At 38.3% G+C, this 27,705-nt stretch overlaps 1 protein-coding gene across 3 annotated transcripts in view; it reads left to right on the top strand.

Annotated features, from left to right (window-relative positions):
- Nucleotides 1-27,705, top strand: part of DDX10 (DEAD-box helicase 10) — a 161,126-nt gene that overhangs the window by 93,881 nt on the left and 39,540 nt on the right. For all 3 annotated transcript variants that reach the window (XM_066175800.1, XM_066175799.1, XM_066175801.1), the window contains exons 14-16: nt 5,065-5,178; nt 7,385-7,546; nt 21,434-21,490. In XM_066175800.1, coding sequence (XP_066031897.1) covers nt 5,065-5,178; nt 7,385-7,546; nt 21,434-21,490 — 333 coding nt within the window. The remainder of the gene's footprint in view (nt 1-5,064; nt 5,179-7,384; nt 7,547-21,433; nt 21,491-27,705) is intronic.

Consider the following 27,705-nt stretch of genomic DNA (forward strand, 5'->3'; position numbering starts at 1 on the left):
TGTATTATTACTGACTATATCAAAATGTTCACATTTTCTGTGTCTAAGAGCTAGTTTTTATTGTTACTCATTAAATAATCCAGCAAGCCATCTGGCATGTACAAAAGCAAAAAGAAATTTCAACTTTAGAATAGTAACAGTAGAAAATCCCCCAACTCTGCAGCTAATCTTACATTTTATGCATTTTTTAGAAATTTGAGAGACTCTTAACTTATGTTTAAGTGTTATATATAATTTTAAAGAGGCTAATTATTGCTCTAGTCTTGTTTGATCAGTTTAACCGTTGCCACATCTTTATTGAAGAAAAGATGAGATTTGAAGGCCTGTTGTGTTAAGCATAGGCAAAATGTACCTGCTGACGAGCAGCAGGTAGTCACTTCTCATTGACAGAGAGGGGTGTGTGCACCAGCTGGTTTTTAAACTGCTGTTAGCAACTTGAGTTCAAATACAGAATTCCTTTGGTATCTTAACAGCAACATGAAAACCTGTGCCCAGATCACCCATGCTGTTTTGTTTGGATCAATGGCTTGTCTGATGGAATAATTCGGCTTTAGAAAGGGATTTACTGAGGTAAATAGTAGTTGAGCAGGACCTGCAATAAGCTGATCAGTGTGGACAGCAGCTGTGCCCTCTGCTCACTGTAGAATGCCCAGGCTCATGGCTTGCTCTGGCTCTGGGAACAGGGTCCAGTTGTCAGCAGAAGCCCTCCATTCACTTGTATCTGCTGGTGTGATCGTACTTCTGCCTGTAAAGCCTGTTATCCTGGATTCCAGCTGTTTAGTGGGCAGAGAGGAGTCATAACTCCTGCTGCCTTTGTATTCTCTACACAGCTTAAGGTTAACAGATGGCAGATATCTTCTGGCAACCTCCAGCAGCTGGTGTTGCTTGCTGTTGTGGTGAACTCTTTGTGAAGAAAAGAGATGAAACCGTAGAGAATGTCAGCCTGCTGCTTGTCCATGCTCAGGTGTTTCCTAGTAGAAAGATCAAAATGGGAAATGAGTAAGCAGAATGACTTGAAAACACAGGGGGCCAAGGGTGAGTACTTTAGGTGAAGGAAGCCTGAGGTCTCATATCCATGATGTTTCACTTTTAAAATGGATGAATCAGACTCCTGCTAGATGGGAAATGGATATTTCAACGTAGCTGTTCAATTGTGAGGTCAAAGCAAAAACAGGCAGTGGCATTAGAAATCTGGGTGAGGGGGTCACAGGGTGTCATGGATCATGGAGGAGGCCATGAGCTGAGATGGATTAAACAACCCATCCTGAATGAAGACTTAAGCCACTTGGAGAAACATCTGGCACAGGTATGTTCAATATAAAGCAGCAATCACTGAGGCAGGAAGTAGGGCAAGAGGCTCTTGGAATGTGGGGAATAGATCCTCTGAAAGATGCTACTGGAGATACATGAAGGGAGAGGATTAAGTGACAGAAGAAAGACACTTCAGGATTATGTAGGAACTCTAGAAAAATGTGAGAGAGATCTCCAGAAGCAGCATCTATGGGACCCCATGGTAGCCCCAGGACTCTACACTCCATGGCTGATGTGCCTGACTCTTAGCCTGGACTATGTAGCCTCCCCTTTGGAACAGGGAATTGTGTCAGAAACCACTGCCCTAGCACACCAAAGATTCCTTCTTCTACTGCTGAATACTGAAGTCATGTAGTTTGGAAAATTGTGCCTACATCTGTGATGAGAATGTTTTGATATCTGAGCCCGTCTGGTCTTAAACTATGAGTCAGTCAGGGCACTGTCTCTGAATCTGAAGGAGCCTTGATAGCCATCAACTTTGAAGTGTGCTCAGAAAGCGAAACTAGCAGTGTAGTGGGTTGCCCCTGACTGGATGCCTGGCACCCACCAAAGCCTCTCTGTCACGCCCTTCTACAGCTGGACAGGGGAGAGAAAATATAACAAAGGGTTCATGGGTTGAGATAAGGACCAGGAGAGATCACTCAACAAATATCATCACAGGCAAAACAGACTTAAGATAAAAATTAAATTGAAGTTATTGTTAACAAAATCAGAGCAGGATAATGAATAGTAAAACCAGACCTTTTAACAGCTTCCCTGCGCCGCTCCTTCTCAGCTCTACCTCCTCCTCGCCAGTGGCACAGGGAGATGGGGAATGGGGATTGTGATCAGTTCATCACATGTTGTTCCTGCCACTGGTTAAGGAAAGGAGTCCTTCCCTTGCTGTAGTATGGGGTCCCTCCCATGGGAGACAGTTCTCCGTGAACTTGTCTGATGTGGGTCCATCCCATGGGCAACTGTTCTCTGTGAACTGCTGCTATGTGGATCAGTCCTTCAAGGACAGGCTGCTCCCGCATGGGTCACAGGTCCTACCAGGAAACCTGCTCCAGTTTGGGCTTCTCTCTCCATGGCTCTGCAGGTCTCTGCCAGGAGCCTGTTCCAGCACAGGCCTCCCATTGGTTCACAGCCCTCTGTCAGGCTTCCACCTGCTCTAGTGTGGATCTCCTCCATGGGCTCCAGGTGGATTTCTGCATCCCCATGGTCCTCCAAGGGCTGCAGGGGCACAGCTGCCTCACCATGGTCTGCACCAGGGGCTGCAGGGGAATCTCAGCTCTGGCACCTGGAGCACCTCCTGCCCTTCTTTCTGCACTCACCTTGGTGTCTGCAGGGCTGTTCCTCTCACATGTTCTCACTGCACTCTTCTCTGGCTGCAGTTAAATTTGTGCCATAATTTTTTTTTCCCTTCTTCCTAAATATGTTATCACAGAGGCTTTACCATCACTTCTGATGGCCCCAACCTTGGCCAGCAACATGTTCATCTTGGAGCCAGCTGGCATTGACCCTGCTGGACATGAGGAAAGCTTCTGGCAGCTTCTCACAGAAGCCACCCTTGTAGCTCCCCTCATACCAAAAGCTGGCCATGCAAACCCAATGCAGTGTCCTAATAAAAACCACAGTTTAATTATCTAGAGAGCGTGTTGTGTTTTATACTCAAGCTTTTTTTATGCAGGTTTTTTAAAATTTTGATCCCTATGTGTAATGCTACGCAAGCAATATTATAAATCTGCCAGATTTATTAAAATGATCTTACACTATATTTTTTGAGTCTATAGTGAGAGAGTTTAGCTTCCTGTTTTTTTCTTCTCCTCCTCTTGTTCCTTCTATTTGTTTGGAAATTTTGTACTATCCCATTTTTTCCCATGCAACTCGGTACTATCAAACTCAGAGGAAGGACGGGGAACAAGGTACAAGTGGAAATGTTGCCTTTGTGTGCATGTAAAGACAGCTCATTGGATATTTGTGCTCCTTAGCTGGGAAAAGCCTTTTTAAACCAAGAAATGTAAACAGCTGAAATTCACAGTTAAATACAATTTTGCAAAATAACTGGTGTACCAATTTCAATCTTACAGTAATATTTTTTTTAATAGTAGCATATTATGCTGGTACAAATAATATTGGCAGTGCAGAAATAAAGGACTGTTCAATAAAGAAAACCGAAAGCAGCTGCTGAAATAGTGAATAGTGAAATAGTGGTAGTGAATAATATTGTCCCACCACCTTGAAGTATATCTCTGTTTAGATGCTTCCTCTGGACAGCTCCCATTGTTCTACTATGTAGCCTGTATTTTGAGGTAAGGGTTTAATGCTAATGCGGGTTCTGAAACAATTTGTGTTTGTAGGATAAGCAGCAGTCATGAGGGAGTAGCGCAGCTTTCTGAGCTGTTACAGATGTACCTAACCAGTGGTAGCTGCACAGTGCAGCAAAAAAATGTTTGACAATACTGAGGACAAAAGTGCTGCTACAGGTACTATTTTCTATAATAGATATGGTCATTACTTGATATCACAGTGTAGTAGCTGTCACAAGCCATTTTTCCTGTTAGGAGGACTGTAATTTTTCTCTTTTATAGTTCATATTTCAGTGCATTAGTGTGCTGACCATAGTGACAGTGACTTTGAGTTAATGTTTTTTTGCTTCCTTTTATAGTGGATTTTGTATAGAACATGAAAACTGATTAAAATGACCAAAATAAAAAATGAAAGTGGAAAAAAGTTCAGTTTTTCCTTTTTCTTTCTGGTTGCTTTGACTGCTTTCTGTTATTTATTGGAAGTTTAGACAGTTTAGTGACTGTTTTTCAGGCACTTTTTCCGGAGGAGTGGAGAGATTGCGGTCTTTACAGGATGATGAATGAGTCATGGGCCTTCTCTTATGGAGTCTCCATGTATTCCTTCAGAGTATCTTTTGCTATAAAATAGTTTTTGCAATGTCAGTTACTGTTTAAATAGTCCTCTCTGTATTGTGCCCTGGTTGATCTTGGAACACATTCAGCCTTTGTCCTTGGAAGAAGAGTTGGGGGTGGTGAATCTCCACATTCTTTAGTTATGTGATGTTACCACCAGATGAGTGCCTTGGTAAACTTATAAAGGCCATCTGTAGATTTCACAGTTTCTGTGGGTTCATTCATTAGTTGCCCTGGTATCTTCACCACTTTTTTCCACTACTTTCTTTTATGATGGTAGTAACTTTTGTGATATTCAAATGATACTTAATTCCAAGTTTGGTAAACACCTTCTGGATATTCTGCAAGAGACAAAAGTTACAAAGTAGGAATATTCTTGCATGGCCACTTGTGGCATTTATTGACGCACAGATAGCTCAAACGGGTTTACGGCGGTGCCTGGGGACAGTGTGATGACAAGTGAGATGAAATTGGTAATTGATCAGTTGTCGTTAATGTCTTCAACTCAGTTACACTGTATTTATTATCTCATGGGACTTGCTAGCAGCATAAGCTGGTGAATCTAGTGTCCTTGTCCCTGAAAGGTTAGTGAAATTTGTATGAGCCAGGTGTTCTGGCGCTGGAAGGATGTAAATTTTGCTAAATTTTTATCAGAGTGAATGAATTTCTGATGATACGGCCTGCTTAAAATGCTTCTATGAAAAGGTTTTCTGGGTGATTTTTACTGGAAATTAGTCTTACTCATGTTTTAGGAATTAAATTTTAATACATCTAATTACTTTTAAGGAAATTTGAAGTCTACACTCTATGACTAGTAAAAACCTCATAAGAAAACTTGCTTTCTTTTATGCAGACCACATCAAAATCAAAGATGAAGAAAAAAATAACTAAGACCCAAGAAGCCAAAAAAATCTTGAAGAAGAAATTTAAAGTTAACACAAAAGTAGTTTTTACTGAAGATGGAGAGGTAAGATCACTTAAAAGTAATTGTATTTTGATGGGAATTGAAGTTGTTGTTTCTATAAAGTCAAAAATGTACTTTATAGCTGCATAAATAGTCACGCTTCTAAAAATGTGTGATATTTGTAATTGGCTTACATTTTGCAAAAGTGTTCAGCTTCCATTTAGAATTCAGTTCCGTTGGGGAAAAGAGAAATGTTGAGCACTGACCTCTTTTCATCCTTGTATGTGTAATATACTTGTATGAGAGCTGTAAGTGGATATACAGAACTGTATCTCTTTTCTGCCTATGATCTTCAATTTCAGGTGGAATCAAGAGCATGTTTTTTTTTTTCTTACAGAAATGTAAATCAATTTTCCTGCAGCTGTTTGCCAAAGCTCCCCTAAGTCTTGAGTTAATGTACTGGAATTAAAAGAAGACCCTGGTTTTCTTCCTGGCATTCACTATTTCTAGATTAAAAGTTTTGTTAGAAAAGCTAAGGAAGTACCAAATTTTGGCCTAGTGGTGCTGATGTAGCAGTGCATGGACATTTGCCTGTTATTTGATTTGTTCTTTTAATAGAACAATGGAAAAATTTATTGGCTTTACACTGAAAGGAACTATTGTGAATGTTAAGCACTGTAGGGTTTCCCTGTGGAAATAACCTCACTAGCAAGTGTCCACATTCCATAAACTTTTCTGTCATTTGATTTCAGAGCTTCAGATGCTGTGTATATTGTTTTTCCATTTCCAGCACCAAGATAAAAAGTAGGGTGGTTTTTTTTTCCTCCTTATAATAATTTCAGTAAGGCATAAACTGAAAGAGGGGTCACCTTTACAAGTATATAATTACCTTTTTTTCAGACTAAATAAAATAAAGCATTTTATAATGCAAGTGGAGGGAGTGTAGCCATATACATAATTACTAACATTAGACAGAATGTAAAAGGTTTTAGAGGTTGCCCCATTGACCAAAAACTTCAATGTCAGATATTTTTAGATACTCAGAAGCTGTTGTCTCAACTTAAAATTCACATGCTAATGTTTTAGGTATCTGTGCAATGAAGCAAAAAGCAGCAAGGATGGGAAGAAAAATAATCACAAAGATTGTAGTTTGAAAAGCAATACAATAGAAAAGGGGTGACATCTAAGGAAACACAAAATTTGCATCTATGGATGTTGCTCTTGCTTTTTTTTCCCCCCCCCGAGCTATGTAAAATTGTGCTTGGAAATTTTACTGTTTTATTCCATATGCTTCTCTTTGATAAAGTGCTCTAAAAAATTATCTTTCTCGAAAATACAACTACACAAACTCAATTTTATAAAAGGATGTGGAAACAATGGGTTGGATTTATCTGTACCCATTAAATAAACACCCTGTGTACATTAAAGAGTCCTAAATATGTTTGGTTTTGCATTTGTACTGAAAGGCATTCTTTATTTTCTGCCATCTGCTTTCCTTTCAAGAGTTAGTAGTGTACCAGTCTGTGAGCAAGAGTGATTTTGCAAAAGACTTTCCCTTGAAGGTGTGTGCTCATACCATGAGGTATAAGCTACTAGGTCACAAGATAGATGGGGATATTTTTTGGTGAATGTGTAGTCTTTGTCTTCAATTTAGAGTGTCAGATATTTCAGGAAGCTGTATGTGTTCAGTGTGTCATCCACCAAACATTTAATCAGCATGAATCATCAAACATTTCCAATACAGTCTTAGTACAATAATCAAAAAACCCTTCCATGTCTGTTATCCTTGCTTCCCTCAAAACATGAACCTGCAGTCATGCTTTTTTTTTTGTGTACTCTGGAATAAAGGCTTGTCTAATTTTTGTCTTGGTTAATGTGTTGCAGTGTTGACGGTTTACATGAAAGGTATTGCTTAGATCTATTCACATTTTTTTTCTGAGAGTCATTTTTTGAGAGCAAGTAGTGTTTTTCTCCCCAGATGACTAGCAGGTTTAGAAATTACTTGTTCTAATCAGGAAAGAGGACAAAATAAGGATAGAGATTCAAGTGAATTCACCAAACAGTAATGTGATATAATGGAGACAGTACTTTAAAATAGTAATTTTTAACTGAATATGGGGTTAAATAAGGTTTGTTAATTTGGTTCCTTTGCAGATGACCTTTTTATTTAGTCTGGAAAAAAATGTATTGGAATATTTAAGGCACCAATAGTGTGATGTGGAAAAAATTATTCTAACCATTATTTTTCTTGCTGGCATCTCTAATTCAGTTAGTGCAGCAGTGGCCACCTGTGCAAAAATCCAGTTTGGCGCAAGCAGATGAGGAAGATGATGCCAGTGGTATCAACCTAGATAAAGCGAAAGAAATACTGCGTGAAGAAGACAAATTTGACAAAGAAGAATACAGGAAGAAAGTAAAGGAAAAACATAGGGTAAGTTGATTTCTACCTCAATTACTGAAGTACAGAAATGCTGTGCTGTGGATTGCTCAGTGAGGAAAAATACTTAAATGCCTTGTGAAATAAGTGTAGTACAAGGTCATTTAAATTCTTCGGTTTTCTTCAGGGCAACACTGTTGACAGGAAAACTGTTTTAATTAAGTAGCTAGATAGCACAAAGCTGTATTCAGCATTAAATGTTGGTAACAGTGGAGTTCTATTTACAACTTTAAAATTCAGTGAATTCAGTAGGAGTATGGGGGTTTTTTTTAAGCAGTGTTCAGTGGAAGGGTTTGTTTTACCAGAAGAAAGTACTATTAGGCACATGTGCTCTAAAACCTGCTGGCAGTGAAAGAGTATCTCTGAAATGTCTTCAGACTACCATTTGCTCAACATTTAGTATTGCATTTCAGCTAGGCTAAAGTGTTACCTTTTTGTATCAGTGTTGTTAGGGCTCTCAGAATTTACTTAATGAATTACTCAAACTACATGGTATGATTTTGGCTGTGACTTGAAAAGATCAGTATCTGCAGTCTGACTTCTCTGGTTTAAAAACCTTTAAGTTGCAGACCACAAGTTTTCCAACTACTTTTCTAGTGTTTGTTATGGACCAAAGCAGGGTTTTCCAACCTTGCTGTGTACCTGTCACTTAGAACACAGCTATATGTCTATGACTTCAGGGGTCATTCTGTTAGTGATTGTGAGATGGAAATGGCATTCTCCAGATAATGAAGATCCCAGGACTATGTGTTGTTAAAGGCCTGATTTATACTTAAAGCTTAAAATTTCCGGAGCGTTGGAAAGCACTGTTTTATTGTCCTGCTCTGTAAATGCTGACTTAATTCAGTTTAACTGAATTAACACTGATCGTTAGTAGATAGTGCAAGATCTTCCAGTGTTTGTGAGGGTTTGAATTTGAACAAAATAATTTGGAAGGAATTTGTAAAAGCTTCAAGTTATGTTTCAGCTATGAAGTATCCTAGCTAATGCCAAAGCATACTTCACACTTTTAATTTGAAAATCTACTCCTCTAATCCTGTTGTAGTCATTTGACAAATACAAAAAAATCTCACCTCATCTTTAGCAAAGGGTTGCAATTGATAGGAGGTGAAAAGAAGTCATGTTTGCTATGCTTTAATTGAAATAATAGTCAAGTTTGCAGAAAACAGTGCAATCAGATTTCAAGACTGCACTTAATGAACAAGGAAGGAGAGACTGATTCTATCACTTCATGATCTGTTATTCACTAGCAGATTCATATACTTTGGGTAACACCATTGTGGGTTTGACATTAGATTTCAATGGAAAAGTACTTCATCTCTTGGTCTGATAATGCAGGTTCATTGTTATAGTGCTGAGGAGAACAAGTGATGTTGACCAAATATTTACCTGCATTGAAGAAAAAATATTTCAGCTGCGGAGATACTATGAAAAGAGAACGCCTCTTTTCAAAACTGAGTCAGACAAAATTATCAGACTGGCCAAATCCATGTCATGAGGGTTTTTTTTTTGTAATTATGGAAACTGTCATATGTGAAGCTTCTTGGAGATTAGTGCATGAGTGTTTTTCACATTCCACCTATTATCCTTTATGAAATGAAATTTAAAAAAAAGATAGTATATAAAGGAAAAGGAAATAGATTTTAAAAAACACCTCTGTTTGACATCCTGTAAAATGACTGTCTAGTATTAAGGGCTGTCATTCAGTCACTGCATTACTGACTCACATCTGACATTGTTCAGATTTGTTATTTGAAACTTAACAGTTTGAGGTGAAAAATACTTCTTATGTAAATTCTCTGTACATAAGGAAGTATTCAGTTACCTGATTGTCATTTAATTATTGAAATAGTCTTGTAACAGTTTAGAATCCTAACATCCTATTTTAAATGAGATGAAACTTGCAAAGAAAGAAGGGGCAGGAAGGCAACAGGTTTTACTCTGGTGGAACCTCATTTGCCTTCCTGTTGTCTCACTAACCTTGTGGTTAAGGATGAACCTCTCTTCTCACTACAAAAGGCATTCAGGATACCAATTCATTTCATGTATTAATTAATACAGGCTATAATAAGGTAAGGCTGACATACAGATTGATTCTCCTGCTCTTCCTTATTACTAAGTCATCCCTTTATGTTTGGGATTCTTGGCAGTCAGCTATTGCTGCTTAGGAAACAGCTGTAGTAGTAATTATAGGGAAAATACGCTGAGCCCTGCTCTTTTGTCTCATCCAAGGAGAGACAGGCATGCCTCCTTTCTCTTGGGTCATCTTAAGCTGATCCAGTGATCAGAAAATGCCTTCTTCCAGTGATTCATGAAGAAGCTACATGGTTACTAGGTGGAGAAGATACTACTCAATTTTTTTGTTACCAGAAAATGTGTAATTTTTAAAATTCACACTATGGGGCAAAGTTCTATGGCATAATTCAGAAATCATAAAGTGTCATAGCTAAACATCATTTCAGCCATTGTTTTTTCACTTTTAATGTTTTTGGAATTTATTGCGTTGTTGATGGGACAAGTCATCTGTCCTTCATTAACTAAAGAATGCCAGGGGAAAATTTGAACTGCCTCATAGTAAAAGGAAGCTAGATGGCCATTTTCACATTGACTTCCCAATGGTATTTAAAAATTCTCCCACCTCATAAGGTTTCCCTTCCCAAAAGATAATTGCTCGGCAGCAGATACTAGTTGAGTTTGAATATTTGGCTTACACCTCAGTGATATAAAAGAAGAACTATGCCAGTCATGACTGTGTTGCAGAAGCCTGAACAGGTGCTTGATGATTGTTGAAATTTGCTGTTACAAGTTTGGTTGTTTATGTAAGCCTGACAGGCAAGTGGTGTAAGTTTTCTTACCCTCATTTGGAGGGTGTGGGTGAAACCTAAAAAATGAATATTCAAGTGTGTTACCAGTAAAAGATATGAGAACAGTAAGAACACTAGCAGACTTCATTTTCATGACTTTGGATTTTGTGTAACTGTGGATGTCTTAGTGCCCTTTCTTGTGTCATTGAAAGAAGAGCTTTTTAAAGTCACATACTTTAATCCCATCTTATATATCCCTTTGCTGGCATTCAGCAGAACCCTTTATACAAAGTCTTAAATCTGTCACTTGTGACTATCACTGCTTCTTTTTAAATCCTCTGTGCCTCACTGTGAGCCAAAATACATCATGTTGTAACATGAACTCTGTTATCTGACCTATCCTTTCTGCAGTAATGCTAATGATTTAATTCCCATCTTTGTTTACGTTTCCTTCCTGCAAGCCGACTGATGAAGATCCTTGTCCATTTGACATGATCCAGTGTCAGATGTGACAACTCTGTTTCTTGGTTTTCTTCCTCTGCTGAATTCTTGTACAACTCTTTTTCCCAGCTTTTCGAAAAAGCCATGGCTGAATCTTTTCTTTCTGCTTTTGCTTCATTTTTCATCTTTGCTTAACGTTTTAATCAACTTAACTTTCTTCTGTTCCTTCACTTACATCAAGTTTCAAATATGTCTTGATTTGTATTTCTTCTTCCTAATTCCTTCTCTTCCCTACTGCAGCTGATACCTGGTGTAGTTTCCTGGCATGTGTCGCAGTCGTTTGGGTTTTTTTTCCCCTTTAAATCATTTTTGAAACATGTTAAATCTATTAAAGTGAAGATTAGCGGACCACTAGAGACAAAGGCATTTTCATTCTGTATAAATCAAATGTAGCAGTCTGATACGTGATTATGTATGTGTAATCATAAAGTCCCTCAAACTGAATGTGTGTTAATACCTGAAGCCTCTATATTGGCTTTGAAATGGTGACTTAAAATAACGAAAAAATTTACAGATGGCTATAAATGCAGATGTTATTTAATCCACTTTTTTTTTTTTTAGCTGGCAAGTGGGTTTCAGGTTTTGATTTAGATAATGAGTAGATATAGAAAAAACAGTGTTTTCATAAGGCTTGTACTTTTATAGGTCATCTGCAATTGAGAATCCCTTTCTTACGGTTTCCATAGTATAATCGTGAAGATTAGTGGTGTGTGGGAAAAAGAAAGTGAACTTCGTAAAATCAAAACATCCCCAAAATAGATTTTTTTTTTTTAGGGGATCATGGCACGTAAGCTTCTTATGAACTTTCCTTGCAAAGCTGTTTCTGATAAAGAACAAAACTATTCAGAAAGTATCCACAGGCCATTGCTTGTCAAACCATTTGTAAATGTAATTTAAATGAGCACAGTTTCCTGTAGGATCAGAAAAATGTTTTGATGCATTCATGAGATGCTTGGATTAGAAGAGTTGTATGTTGCAGCGCCTTAAGGCTTGTGGCAACTTGCAAAGCATCCACACTATAATTGAGTTTCCTTCATGAGTCTCACATTTTTTTATCCTCTCCTTCCTCTGCAAATATGGAAGAATTGAAAATCAGATGGATAAAAGTAAATAAACTCTGAGGTATAATTGTAGTGTAAGTAATGCTTACTGAGGTTTTGGAAACAGTAAATTTTAGTGATTGAGCATGATGGAAGGACAGTAACACTGATCGAGATGATGTGAAAAGAATTCTGCATAAATGGCTATTTGATGAAAACCATTTGAAATGTGTAAAATGTTATAAACAACAATAATGGGAAAGTGAATAAACTATTCAGAACATGTTTTGGCACATCAGTTTTCAAGTTTTCAGCTGAAAATACAGTGTTGTTAGGAGGAAAATAGTGGCAGAGAGGGATTAATCTCACTTCTTAATAACCTCTCTTTCCCTATGCTAACTCAAGCTCAGAAAAATGCCCATTGGTGCTGAAGGAAAAATGAATAGGAGCCTTATTTCTTACCTCTCTTTCCCACGAGTAAGATATGCTGTGAATTTTGAATGATCAATGTGAGAAGAAGGCTAGAAATAATTTTTTAAATATAATTTTATTTAGGCAGTAATAGTAGAAATGTAGCTGAGACTGTCTTTAGGGGTCTGATTCTGCAAGGTGCGGTAGTTCTGTACCTCCCTGGAAGACCTTAAACAAATATATTTATAGAGAGATGACTCAGTTAGACTGCAGGTGACAGGCAGCTTTCGGAAGGTACTGCGCTGTACCACAAGTCTGTATTTTAAATGTAATGTATACTTTGTATTTTTGAACTCCTTGCACAATCTTCCAGGGATACTGATGTTGCTTGGAGGAATCTGGTGATACTGTTCTGTGGCCCTTGTGCCACTGAAGTGATTTTGGTTTGTACCACTTGATGTTTTGGGCTGTATGTTCTCAAAGTTTTGCTTATGCTGTTCTTAATTCCATAGAAAATGCAGAATTATTTTAAAAACTGTACTGAAACAGAATACCTCTCTTTGGTTTGTCTCCTGCACCCTAAATGCATTTGTTAGTGGCATAGTGCATAATTTTAATGAGGAGGAAACACTGATGTTTCACTCTTTGTGTGTTTGGTTTCCCAAATATTATTACTCTATTAACTGTTTCCAAGGCTAAAAGAGAAAATTCTTTGTACCAGACTTTGTGTAAGAACTATCACAAAATAAATAGCTTTCAGTTTCACTGAGAGAACATTGAATTCTGATTAAAATTAACTTTTGAAAATGGGAGATTGCAGACTGGTAAGGGAAGCCAAATCCCTTGGGTTTGAACTCAGGCAGTTTCATCTGCAGGCATTTTTGATGAAGCCTGCTGCTGTTTCAGGCTGCAGAATGAGCCCCCTGGACGTGAATTTCACAGAGAGGCACACACAGGACACACTCTGTGGATGTCCACAGGGACAGGAGAGGCTGCACTCACATAAACATGCACAGACAGGCAGCACAAGCTTATTTCTTCTTGCTGGCTGATAAGAGCTGATGTTTACCAGCAGGACTAAGAAGATCTCACTCCTTTGATTGATAAGCACACTCGCCAGTACATTAAGCAGTAGAGTGGACCCTAAATATGTCTAATTTCGTACCTACATCATAGGACCCTTTTGTTGTCACTGGCGTTGGGTTTTTCCATGTGCTGGTCTTTCTGCTCAGTCTCATAGTGCCTTTCAAATATTCCATTTTCAGTTTGCTCTTTCCTGTGAGACTGATAAACATAGATAACCTGTTCTTTTTCTTACCAGCTACAAAGTTTTGTGTGAACCTTCCCAAGGTTGTGCTTGTGTGGTTCCTTTAGTGTTCATCTGTTAGTGACTTACAAGTTCACATCTTTTGCTACTGTCTGCCTTACTGCTCATTAGGGTTAGTGTATTTCATATTCATTTTATTAATTTATTACTTTTTCACCTTCTTGTCTTTGTCTCAGTCATTACAGGTATTGTTACAAAGCACATTTTTACCTTCAGAGTATCCTTACCTCCTATGTATCTCACGCTGCATTGCATTCCTTGGGGTTTGCTTCCTGGTGTAATGCTGTAGCCTTTCTCTCTCTCTGACCTCTGGCCCCTGCCAAGATCCTCGCCCCATGCCTTGGCTGAGCCATGGCCCAGGTGGGAAAGCTCTCAGGGGAGGGCCCCCTCGGACTTAGTCCTTCATTTGGCAGCCCCATTCCAAATGGAACTCTAGGCTGCACCTCCCTGCTTTTGAAATCTGATTTTTGTTGATGACAGAGTAGTTATGATTTAAACATGTTTTGTTTATAGTTTTATAAAATAATTCTAAAAGTTGTAGTGTGTTGTAGTGAATATTGAATACCATATATCATGCTCAAGAAATGGAAAAGACTCGCTAGGGATTTTCTTTATTTTATGAAATAGATGTTACATAATACAAGCCATTCAATATGGTTGAAGATAAATGCTCCCATGAAAAACAGTATTTTTAGTTTGAAATCAGTCATTGGATTAATTCTGAGGAAAGGCTGCATCATATTTCCAAGGAAGTAATCTGAAGGGATAAAAAATTGCAAGTGCAAGATTAATTAAAGCACCTGAATAGTCCTGCACTTCGAGGTGGAATTTGTCAGATTACTATGTGTACAGTTGGTTTAATGGGTGCTGGGTGAGAATGATAAAATTCTCTCACATGTAAAGAGTATGCTGGCGTAGGAGCAAAATATTAAGGGAAGGAGGTTACTGCTGAGAGGAGTGCTCAGCTGAACAGCAAAAGTGTTGATGAAGAGATGTGTAAAATAACTCAGGGAGTATTACTTTGTTAGAGAGCCTATCTGAGCCCTTCCATAGCTTTTGTGTGCAGGCAGTGCTGCTGTTATACTCCAGATGCAGAGCTATTAAGATAAGGGGGATGGACGCTGAGAAATGGGTTGACAAGCATCCTGTTTGAGCCTTAGCAACAGCATCCATCTGGTCTCCCTGTGCTGCCAGTGGAGGCAAGGGCTTGCTTGTTTATATTTCACTTCAACAGCTGAATGGGCTACACTTAGAGCTTTCTAAGAGTCTTGTGGCAAAATCAGAGTTCCTGACCTCATCTTATTGATGTGAAAAACAAGAAAATGAGATGATAGATGACATAGTGTTCTGTGTTGAAAGGGACCCACAAGGACTATTGAATGCAGCTCTGAAGTGAATGGCCCATATGGCAATTGAACCCAACACCTTGGTTTGAACCACACCAGGCTCGAAGCAACTGGTTTGTTGTACACACTGTTCAGATAAATGCCAGGAAGACACAGCTGTGGGTGGAGGCTGAAGTAGTTCGGGCATAACCTTAAAGTAGGCCTTTATCAGTCCTAATGCATAATGGAGCTTCCATGCCAGGCTGCTTGTCCTACTGTACTGGAACAACTGCCCAAAATGCTGACCTCTGTCTGTCAGGCTCTGTGAGGCAGCCATGCAGCTTCTGACAGGAGCTGCACCCTTTGCTTGCTGAAGATACGGGTACTGCTGGGTGTCTGCATGAGCAGGCAGAGATTCCTGTAGGGTTTTTCTGCCTTCTCTCAGACCTGGTGTTTGAGCTGTGTGTTTCTTTATGGGTGGTTGCATTAAGACAGCTCAAGAGTCTGTGACCTCTATAGATTGTGAATTTTCCACTTTTAAATGGCATCATCCCTTCAAAACCTAAAGCAGCCACAAAATAAAATGAAGGGCATCATTGTCCATTTTCCTCTACTTTTCTCTAGAAGAAATTAGCATGGTTTGCAGTAGAACTTCCTTTGATTTGTTAAGATTTTAGTTTGCAGCTTTAAACATTACTTTTAAATATTGTTGACTGACTTCATTCATCATATAATTCTGTTGAAACTGTGTTTTGAATTAGTGTTACTTTTATCTCTTACTGTATGTGTATGTGTAAGTTCAGTTTCACCGTGGTCACAGTGAAGAATTTCTTTGTAATATTTAATCTAAACCTAGTCTCTTTCGATTTAAAACCTTTACCCCTTGTCCCACCCAATACATGCCATCATGAAAAGTTCCTTTCCAGCAGACTTACTGGAAAGCCACAATTAGATCTCCCCACAGCTTTCTCTTCTCCAGGCTGAACAATTTGAACTCTCTCAGCCTGTCTTCATAGGAGAGGTGTTCCAGCCCTCAAATCATCTTCACTGCCCTCCTCTGTCCACACCTTTGCTGTTCTGAAGACTAGAGAGCTGGATGCAGCACTGCAGGTGGGGTCTCAGCAGAGCAGAGGGGCAGAATCCCCTCCCTGGCCCTGCTGCCCACGCTGCTTTGGATGCAGCCCAGGACACGTTTGGCTTTCTGGGCTGTGAGTGCACACTGACAGCTCATGTCCAGCCTCTCATCCGTATACATGTTTAAACCAACTCACGCAAAAGCTTTAGAGGAACTTTTCTATCCTTAAAACATACTCGGTGTGTTCAGGTCTTAGTGGGAAAGGAATTGTTTTGATCTTTGTCCACTGGTTTCCTGTGTTGGTTTTGTTCCAAGAACGTCCTTTTAAGGGTAAGTTTCTGCTAGCTTCTGTTTTTCTTCTTTTTAATGAGAATGCCTTTTTTTCACTGCCTCTAAGACTTTTTCATGTTTCATGTTTAAGATTGTCCCTGTGCTGTTTTTCACATGCCTTTGATGCCTACTGTGTGTTGCTGTAAATTGGTGATTACTAGGTGTTTCAGTTTCCCTGCCTTTAAAGTAAATGTCAGCTTTACAGATGAGGCTTACATCATTGTGTTTATATAGTTCGTTGCTCAAAGAGATTATTTAATAGATTTCTAAAACCAAACATTGAGATTCAAAAAAACTCACAACAAAACAAACACAAGACAATAAAGAAGCTTTTGCTTTTTTTTCTGAGGGTATTAAGATTTGTTTATTTAATAGTAACCAATTTTATACTTACTTTCCAGATTTTTTAAAAAAATAATATTCAAAGAAATACTAATAAGTTGATTCAGTTTTATCTTTGAGTTAGGAATGTTAGTTTGTTGTGGTGGTTTGAGAAATGCTTGCATGTAGATGGTCTTCTAGTCTCTGTAAGGAGAAATATTAACCTGTGTTGCTTAATTTATAAATAAATAATATAAATGTAGCAATGGCCATAGCATGTAAACCATTCAAACTTGGTGTGAAATCTTGGAAAAGAAAAATGTGCAAGACGTGTTTATTAAGTCAGTTTTCAGAGCATATTTCTGCTTCAGAATTTTGTTGGAAGCCAGGTCTTGGCTACGGCAGTGCCACTATATGAGAGCTGCTCTGAACTTTTGAACAACTGTGTGTTTTCTGCAGCACAACTGATTGAATTCACCTGTGTTCCACTAAAATAACAAGAGATAGTTGGATACCAAGACATGGTATCAGGTTCCAGTATTGACCAACATGTTTTGCAAATGACAGCCAGATTTTTCCAGGCAATGGGGTGATTTGTTCCAGAACTTGGTCACCTGTAAAGATCTGTTGTGTAGTAGACCATTACCTCAGCTGTTAAATAGAATGGGTTGGTAGCTCCAAATGATGGCATCAGTACATAAAGGAATAGTTACTAAAAATCTTGTGTTAAAATGATGGATCAAAACCTGAGGGAATTCTTGAGTATTTCAATAAAAAGACTTCAGAGGACTCAGATGAGCATGAAATTTTTACAGGAAATAGATTTGCCACAGGCTCTTTTTAATGCTCTCAGAGCTAAATATGCCATAATACGCATTAGTTGTGTAGAGTGAAACTTTTATTTGCCTTCAGGTAAGGTAATATAAGAGGTCAGTGAAATTTTAGGGAAGAAAAACTGCAGCTTATCGCCAGCTAAAGGAATTTATTGAATGTAAATCTGACCGATGCATAAATTCTTTAAAAGAAAGAAACAAGACTTTTGTTGTACAGATCTTTTACACATTAAAAAAGCTGAAAGAAAAATTAATGTATGAAACAAAACTTCATAATAGAAATAACCGAAATGAATGCCTTTTTTTTTAGTATTGCACTAAACCCTCTGTACAATGTAAAATGAACTCTTAAATGTAGAAAGAAGAGAGTCCACAGAAGAGGGGATTTTCTTTGGGAGGGAAGAACTCTCAAAATTGCTGGACTTAATTTTCTTATAAGTAAACTTGGGGTTTAAGCTCTCTATTTACGTGTCTTTCACATATTCCTGACTTCACCAGCTAGAGAGAGCTGCCATGCTACTATTCATTATTTTTTGTCTCCAGTTGAGAACATGGAATGTAAATGTTAGAATATTTATTTGTGTTGGGGTTAAATGGAGTATGAGTTTTTGTTTTAAAACCCAAGAGTAGAAGGAGGGGGAAATTAAAGGTGTAAAGAAGCCAGTGGCAGACTTCTTAACTTCACACTTAAGAACAGCGAGTAGTTCTTCCATATATTAGACATGGCTTTATCTGTGGTTTGGGATCCTTTTAAGCGGAGCTGTTTCTTTTGTCAGTTCTAGTGCAGAAAAGGTAGAAGGTTTGCAGCTCTTCTTTAAGCCAAGAGATCTGGCCATCTTACATGATGATGACGAAAAATTTTCATCCCTTTGATTCCTGAGGTTGTAGCCCTCCGTTTTAAGTAGCTTTATGAGTGTGAAGAAAGAAAGATTATTTGGAGTATATTTTAAAGGCTGACTAGGAGGGTCTCAGAGCTATATAATACTATTAATGAAAAATTAAATGAAAATAATATAATACTAGCTGGTTTGGGTTTGTGGAAAACAGATGCATAGTGAGTTGTATGTATTTATTTTTATCAGAGCAGAACCTGGTTTGTAAATATGTCTGTGGAATACACTGAAATTTCTAGATGGCTTTTCACTTGAGTGTTCCAATTGGTAAATTACCATGTCGCAGATTAAATGGACCAAAACCTCTGACAATGTCTTTAAGTTAGAACAAGATGGATTGTTAAAACAGCATGGATTTAGGGGGAATTTTTCTGTGTGAGACCAATCAGGTTGTGGCACAGGCTGACCAGAGATGATGTGCAGTCTCCAGCCTTGGGATTTTGAAATGGCTGGATGAGGCCCTATGCAGACTGACCTCACCTCAGAGCTCTCTCTTCTCCTGTAAGCAGGAGGTTGGACCAGAGACCTCCTGATGCTCTCTTTCCAGTTGGAATGATCCTGTGTCCCTGTGAATGCCCGGTGTTGTTTAGAGTGTGTTAGTGTGAAGCAGCAGAAACTGGCCTGATTTTAGGACATTGGATTCTGAAATGCACTCCCTAACTGCAGCTCAGTGCCAACATACATGCACTCTGCAAAATCTGCTTTTGTTTTTTGTTGACAAAGATCCAAACTCTCTCTCTCCCCTGCTTGAGAAAAAAAAAAAAAGCAGGTCTTGACAGCATCTCCTGGTGATTGCTTCTCTGTCTTGTTTTTCTCTTGTGCTCCGTATTTCAGTCTCTGGACCTATTAACATTAGAAATTTTTGTGTCTTCACCATTCTTTAGAGACTAAAGTACATAATGCTGTCTGTGTACTCTCCTACTGTGTCCTTATGTCAATCTTCTGCTTTCATAGCTGTCTTCTCAGTGCTCTGTTATAAATCCCTTGAGCAGGAACTTTGCTGCCAAATTTGCTGTAGCTGTAGTTAAAACACTGACATTTCATACACCATAGAATTTTTCTATCCAAAATTTTCTAGACTGTCTAAGTCAAAAGCTGCTTTGTAACATGATGTATTACTTTCTTGCTCTGTTCTCTCTGGTTTTGAGGGGTAAAGATTGAATATTACCACAGTTTTAGCAGAAAAATTAGAGAACCCCAATGGTTACCCCAAAGAGTGGAGAATGTGCCGCTCAACCATTTAAAGTGGAGGAAATGGAGAACTTAAGTAAATAATTAGAAAAGCATAAGTAAAAGTGATCAGAAACTTACATAAAGTTGACTTTGGAGAGAAGGAATTGTAACACAGATGATCATGTTATGACCATGATGCATAGGTCAACTTTGCTGGAGGAACTGCATGTAGACCAGACAGTACTTGGTCCTGGTGGCTTTTGTTGTCCCACATGATGCACTTGTGGCCATAAATGTAATTTTTTCCCCTTTTTTCTTTTTCATACTTTAACATATCTGAAATAATAAGACAGCTGTATTGTATCTGTCTACAGTGGTGTGGTTGTTGTTGTGGTTTTTATGTTTTTTTCCACAGCATTCCTTAAAGTCCCTGGCATGTAACTGTGAGTGTATTGAGTTGTTTGAGTCAGACAGCTTTGCACAAAGCATTGGGGAATTGTTTCATTTTGATTTGGAGAGAAGAGGTTGACTTACGCAGAAAGGGGCTTTGAAAATAAGCTAACACTTCGGTAATTTGGGCAATTGGGAGAATAGAAAATGGCATGTACCAGATAAATGTCTCAAAAGCCCCCAAATTTAGACACCAGCTTTGAAAATCTTGGTGGCTGTGTTCTCCTTTTCCCATGTCTGCAGTCAAATGGTGCTTTTCCAAACAACTTTGTGTGATACCTACGAACGTATTTTGGCAGCATCATTGTGGTGAAATGACACCAGGGCTGCTGAAGCTGTAGCTTTTTCCTTACTCCCATGAGTGAGCTGATGTGTAACTGCTCTTCAGCCTCCTCTGTGTTGATGTGCTGACCCTGGACTGATGTTAATGTCTCCTTTTATGAGGATGTGACTCTAAATGTGCTGATGCCAGAATGGCTTATATTGCTCAGAGAAACTGAGTTGTATTTCAGAAACATTTTTATGCTAGCATAAAAGAGTTTCAATACCAATGTCATCAGCATCACTAAGACAAGAAGAGGGAGCTCTGTGCTTTCCCAGAGGTTGTGCTTTCACCTGGATTTCTGTCCTTTCCTCATGAAATAAAGAATTTAAAGGGTGTTCGATTGCAAGGACCTGACAGTATAAATTAGAGATAATACATCACTTGGTGTAAGAATAAACAAAACAAGTAGCAATAAATGTCATTTTATTTAAATATATTGGGCACTTCTTTATGCTGACAGATCTAGCAGGCAGCTTTGGATGGGTTTTATCATGCATTTACGTAATTTTCTTGTGGCGGAATCTTTTTGGTTTAGAGACCTTTGTTATGATTTCTGAATCAGTGCAATTACTAAGCAAATGCTTATGTAAAGTATTTCCTGGTAATGGAGATATGAAAGGGAAAAGATGCTTTAGCTTTCACTCCCCAGTTACTTTAGCATTTCTGAAGTTAGGAAAATTTTCATTTTAGTTTGTTAAGTGGATTTGATTTCATTTTAAGTCACTGAGAAATAAGAAAAAATTGATCTCTTAATACCATTTTAACTACCTTATTTTAAAGACAAATCCTAACTCTGTTAAATTACTCCTTATTCCTTTAAGAGTAATAAGTCTAGATAAAAGATGAGCTTCAATCATTCTTGTAGTTTTATGATTTCCTTTAAGAGCAAGAAGAATGAGTAGTATCTCATTCAGATCTTTCATTTATTGTTTTCAATAACATGTAGGGTGAATACCACCAGTCTAACATGTATGCATTAAAAATATATAGAGGGCTCAACATTAATCTTAAAATATTAAAAAAGAAAAAAATGCAGGAGTTTGCTTTAAAACTGTACATCTTGTTTTTTTCAGGAGAAGAGGCTAAAAGAAAAAGCAGCAAGGAGAGAAGCCAGGAATAAGAATGCACAGGTAAGGGGTTTTGTTGTTTTGATCAAGCCACTGGTTGAAGTTTGAAATGGTTTTTAGATTGTTTCTTTCCTTTCTTTAATGAGCAGTGTTGTGATTAATGGCTCTTTAAAGGCCTTTTCTGTGCACTGGTCTTTTCTTACGCCCTTGCTCTGATGTGATTGTAATGACTTGATGTAGAAGGATTCTGAGAAAGCATGAATATGTATGTTTGTGTGCGTATAAATACATAAAATGTATGGAAGCCATTTGGAATTTCAGCCTCTTCATTATGTATATCAAGTGAGTTGCAATTTCAGCTGAAGTACTGACATCATATTTTTCTCTGAATACTTGAGTCATGTTTATAATTTGCAGGCAGTGAGATTTTTTTTTTTTGTGTGTGTGTGCCAAGTCTTGCTCCAACCTTTTTTGGCTGAACTTTTTTTTGAAATAGCAAGTATTTACGTTGAAGTTCATTCCCGCCCCTCATCACCCCAAACAAAACCTTTGTTATCCTTTTCTTCATTTGTATGCCTCTAACTTTGTAGAGCTGTTCTAGTTTTTCATGTTGCTTGGTTTTCAATAAACTGAGGCTTCATTCAGCTGCAGTGATTTTCTGGAATATGGACATAGCGATGTGTGTCCTTTCTCACGCTGTATCTACTTTTGCTACACATAAATAGTTACAGTTTCTTCTTGGCAGTGGGCAAATATCTTAACTCTCTTGAGAAAATCGATAATGCTCTTTGTCCGATTTTTGCGAGCTGGCTGTGCTGTGGGAGGCTTAAGTATAGAAAGATGCTTCATTGTGTACCTCTGAAGTGGAAAGTAATTACAGTTTCAGATGAAAAGCCTAGTTACACTAAGTTTTAAGTATGATTCTGCCTTCAAAGATGGCAAGCTATGAGAGCTGTTGGCATCATGACTCCCCAATCAAGCAATAGAAATTTTCTGCCTGTAATTGAATGTATAAAGATGCATACTTTTTAAAGTATTTAGCAAGCATTTTAGGAAAATTATGGAATGAATAATTAACAAACATCTTAATAAAGAGAGAAAACATTGATCAAATCAGGCTGTATCACATTTTTGAATGCTGCTTGTTAATTTTGCCTCTTTAAGGAATAAAATGTTATTCAGCAGCTGTGGAAATAAATCTATTTTTTTCTAAATGATCTGCTTGCTGATGTACATCTCCTATCCTGTTCTTGGCCAAACAGATGAACCTGTCAATGCTATTGGAAAATGAATGAAGTTGATTCCAGTTGGTGAATTATTTGTGTGGTGGAGGGTTGTATGTCTGTGGGCATGGTATGGGTTAAATATGGATCCTTAGCCCCAAGCCTACAATTTTATGCACCTCTGCCAGTCTTCTGTGCAGCAATTACACTTGGAAAGCTGATTTACTAGTGCTGGTCTGGTGTGAGATTGGCACATGCTCTCGTTGAGGGTACCAGCTGTGCAAACCTGCTATTGCGTTGACTTCGTTTTATTCCTGAAGCACTTAGCTCACTCTCTGCAAGAAGGTGCAAGCCTCAGGAGCTGACATGTCTCCTTGATGAAAATTGTTGGGCTTTTTCTGTTGTTTAGAGGCTATTCTTACTAGAACTGTGTGCAGCCGAGTCCTGTCATTTTCAGTGTGGCTCATTTCAGGGAAAATGCTTCCACTGGGAAAGGCTGCCAGCTTGGACCTGGACTGTTCACGCCTGGAAGGGAGCAGTAGACAGTAGATAAAGGTGCCAGTTTCTGTCTGCTGAGTGTCTGAGGAATTAATTAAGAGCACTGTCTGCTTCACAGGATCTTAGACATGAAGCTGTAGTAGTTGAAGCTCTCCATAGTCTGTGTGGGATATGACTCAAGCAGCTCCTACAAGATACCCAGGGGAATAAAGAAGGAAGGAACAGTAAAACACAGAAACTATTGGAACATAAACCAGTTTAGAAAATATATGCTCCCTAAATCAAGAGTTCAAAAAACGTTAACATTTTCTCTAGTGTTTTCATAATGTGGCTTGTGACCCGCTTACTTGGCCATACACTACTCCTTTGGTAATTAATAGTGTTTTCTTGAAAGGGAAAGAAATAAGGAGAGCCAAAAAAGTAGAAAAGGTATTTTTAGCCATGTTAATGCAGTTTAGGAGCTGGAGAAAGGGACTAGATCAACAATAACGAGTAGCCAGTCACTTCATAGCTGCTGTGGTCATAATTTGTTTTCCACATCTATCTATCTGCTTTATCCCCTTATTTGTGTTATTACCTGTCTCCCTCAGGTAAAAACTCCTTGGGTTACAAAGTATTATTTTGTTGTCTTTCACTAGTACACAGCCCACCCACTCTGACATGACCAAAACAGAAATTTGCTTTTGCATTCTTATTATTAAATAATAATTCTTTGTGAATTTAGGGAAAAAAAAGAAAAATCATAGGAGAGAAGGACATCTTCCCTTTTCTTCTGGTGCTGCAGGAGCGATTGCAGGGAAGATTTTGCTCAGCCTTTGTCCTGCTGGGACAGACCAGTCTTGCTGCAACTGGAATTGACTAACCAAATTCTGGCACGCTCTGCTGAGTGTGCCTGAGCAGGAGATTAGATGAGTGGATAGCTGCAGTGTTATTGACTCCACCTTGGATAAATCTCCATGCAATAAATAAACTGAGTAGGAAGTGAAGACTCTTAAAGGATGCTTTGGAGAAAGTATTTCTAGGTATTTATGACCATTAATTAAACTTTCATGCAAAAGGCTGTGAAAGCAGATAAAAGAAGTCTTCTCATATATTCTTATTAAAGAAAAGCTGGAAATTTAGGGGTTTGGTATCTTTTTTATCATAAGATGTTTAATTGTCGTGCATTTTATGAAAATCTGATGCGATATGCACAAATGCCGTGTTTTAAGATGAAAGAAGCACATACTTGGTCCTCACTCAGTACTGATTAAATTATAGTCCTCAAGCAAATTTTGATACTCTTTACTTGAACATAGTCTGGGGAAAATTAGGCAAGAAGTAGTCTTTTGAGCAAGAAGTAAAGCACTGAGCAGCAGCAGCCCTGACAGCTGCCCTGGGACAGGAGCTGGGTGTTACTTGGTGAAGCCAGCCCCTGACCCCAAGCAGGACATCCCTGTGCTCATGGCTTTCTTTTTTTTTTCTTCTAGAATCTACACACACTGCTTTCTTAATCTGCATAAAGGACTTTCAGGTTTCAACCAGTATTTAAAGGTCCTTGCCCTCCTACCAACTGCTAGCTGCAGTGAAGCTAAACAGGACTGTATTTGTCCTTTAGTGATTTTAATCTTTTGCTACCCTGATGCCTTAGAGCACTACTGATGTGTTGAGAATTATGAAGTGAGAAAGATTTTGATTTCTTTTAAAAAAAAGTGTTTTTGTAGGAAAGGAATTTTCTGGCAGCAGCTAATCAGGTCTGTGCTTCAAGGTTGGAGAGCAGAGCAGGAGTCAGGAGAAGGTGCTGTTCCCTGCCCAGCATGGATGTGCTAGGTGATCCTCAACTATCAGCTCCCAGCATTGTGCAAGAAGTGATAACTAGTCCCTAAAAGAAGGCATTGATTACTATCTGCTAGAAATAGTTTGGACATCATCTGTAAGCAGTGTCTGGAGGTAAAACTTGCTCAGTCGTGACAGTTTGGTGCAGTTCGATTCAGGTTTTGGCAGTCCTATAGCAGTTTATACCATGCTGGTGTCCAAAGCAAAACAAAACCTGAAAAAGCTCTGACTAGCAGAGCAAAAGCTATTTATCCAAGGCCCATAAGAAAAATGTAGCGTGCTGAAAACTTAGAGAAATCCATCTTGAACACATACTCCTTACTGAGATGTTTTTTCCTATTTTCACTGGACAAAATTGTGGATGGGAGGTTCTTATCCAGCTGGAAGACTGACTTGTGGAAGAAATCCAAGAGCTTGGTTGTCAGGGGTGCTTTTTGTCGGGAATGAATGCTTACTGAATAATTGTAGAACATTAAAAGATCAGCAGCAACAGCAGGATAATAAATATGCTTTAGCTTCTCCCTTTCTCTCCTGTTCTCTCCCTAATATATTTTGCTATTCCCACAGGAATTAGTGCTTGGCATGAGATTTTACAAAATACATACTATATATATAATTTAAGATTTTTCAGAGTCACAATGAATCTTTCCCCTGTTATGAAAGGATTTATGTGAACACATCTACAAAATACGTGTGGGTGAGCAGGGGGCACATACTTTTAGATAGAGCAGATTCAGGCATTGATACCTGCCTATATCACATCACTGCAAGCTCTAATGCTCAATATAGCATTCTCTTTTCTGTACCTTCTACCATACTCTGTTGAGGTTTTAACCAGCAAAAATTCTTAAACCACCATTTTGTTTTAATTTCCAGCACCCCATGGAATTTGAGGTACACTTGCCAAATATAGCTCAAGAAATCTTTGCACCATGTGGGAAAACTTAAACATGAAAGGGGAAGTCAAATCCCTTGGGTAGGTGTGGCTGATAATCCACTCAGAAATGTACACTTCAGAATATTGTGAAAATTCTTCATCCATTGTCGATAATTCCTGTAGTTGCTGGGTTTATATTACCTCTGCTTCAGCTTTGAATTTCCTTTTTCTTGGGATCTAGCCCATGGCTTGTGCTTAGGCTAGAGACAGTGGATTCACTGTGAATGTGAGCAGTAATTTCAGTGTGGAAAAGTGGTTTACAGGAGTGAAGGAGGAACTTGGTCTGTGTCTCCTGTGAATCCAGATTCCCAAATCCCCTTGATCACTGGGGTCACTGAGTATTCTTGTGTAAGTCTCATGGGATGCCTGGTAACTGGTGGTTAGTGGTGATGATGCACTGTTCTGGATCACTTCACATGACCTGCTCATAGATGGTGTTGAGGAGACATTGCTTTAGCTCCCTGGGATTTCTGGAGCTGGAGCAGGGTTTCAGGGCCAGATCATTCTGATGGTCTGGAGAACGTTGAGACTGTGGAGTTTGTTGTTCTTAAGGAGGGGAAAGTTGTCTTGTGCTGGTGTAGCTTCAGGACAGGCGATGTCTTGTCACTGCTATTAGACAATCACTGCAAAGGACTTCAAATTATTCTTCATCAATAATTATTTTTGATTCTGAAAACCACAAAGAACAGCAAAAAAAGGAGGTAATGTTCATCTACAAAAACTTCCAGTATGTTTAGTGTGTGGAGCGGAGCTAATAACTGAAATTACCATGTCAATTTGATGCCTTTTAAGAAATCAAACTTCTTTCTTAAAACAATCTCATTAACCTTAGTTTAGAAGTAGTTCTGGTCTGTTAACTCTTGCGTTCTGTGTGCATATCCAAAAGCTGCAAGTAGCTTTATTTATTCAATACAAGGTTTGAGTGTTTTGAAGTTCCTTGAGAAGCTCTGTGAATAAACAGAGTAATTTGGGAAATCAACATCTTAACCTACTAATTTAGTAATTTCATTTCAAAGTCAAGTAGTGAAATGGAAAATGCATTCCTGATTCTGAACTACTTGTATGCTGAAACATTTTTTAAAATCAAAATATTCTACAATATTTTAAATTAATATTTGAAAATGAGTATAATGTGCCTGTATGGAAATGTTACCTGTATTTTGCTTTTTGAAAATAACATTTATTCCGATTAATATAACAATTGAATTGCTTTAAGTAAAGCTGTAATAAGTCCTGTCTTTTCTGCAATTAAGAATTTATATAATTAAACCAATATTTCAGTGTTGTGACCCTGAACAAGTTTCTAGTAAGGATTCTGATGGATTGATTTGCCAATTACCCATGCTTCTGTAAACCTTTTCATTGCAGTCAACAGCACACTCAGGATTTCAAACATATTTATCAGATTGACCGTTTAAACTAATTGACCATGGCTATAGCAATTGGATTTTCTGAGTATTATGTTCACAACTGTTATTTTTAATCGTACGTGGTATGTGATGAGAGTTTGCTGCTCTACATGCCAAAAGCTGATGGTGATTTCTTCATAGGTCTGGAACAGACGCATAGTAGTGGGACTGTGGACTTTGCAAATACTCTTATTCCCTGAAGATCTGCTGGGATGAGGTGGATGCACAGTGGATCAACCTAGGTGCATCTTCATTACCATGTCTAATATACCTATTCCTTATTCTTTGGTTTGTCTTCGCTTGCACCATTATGGTGAAGAGAGGAAGCTTTTTTCTTCAATCTTTTGGTTTTTTTTTTTAATACTGGTGGGTTGCAGTTCTAGGGGAGCTTTTAAT

Source organism: Chamaea fasciata, unplaced genomic scaffold, assembly GCF_029207755.1.
Source record: "Chamaea fasciata isolate MVZ Bird 193981 ecotype frontalis unplaced genomic scaffold, bChaFas1.0.hap1 SCAF_2, whole genome shotgun sequence".
Classification (NCBI taxonomy): Eukaryota; Metazoa; Chordata; class Aves; order Passeriformes; family Sylviidae; genus Chamaea; species Chamaea fasciata.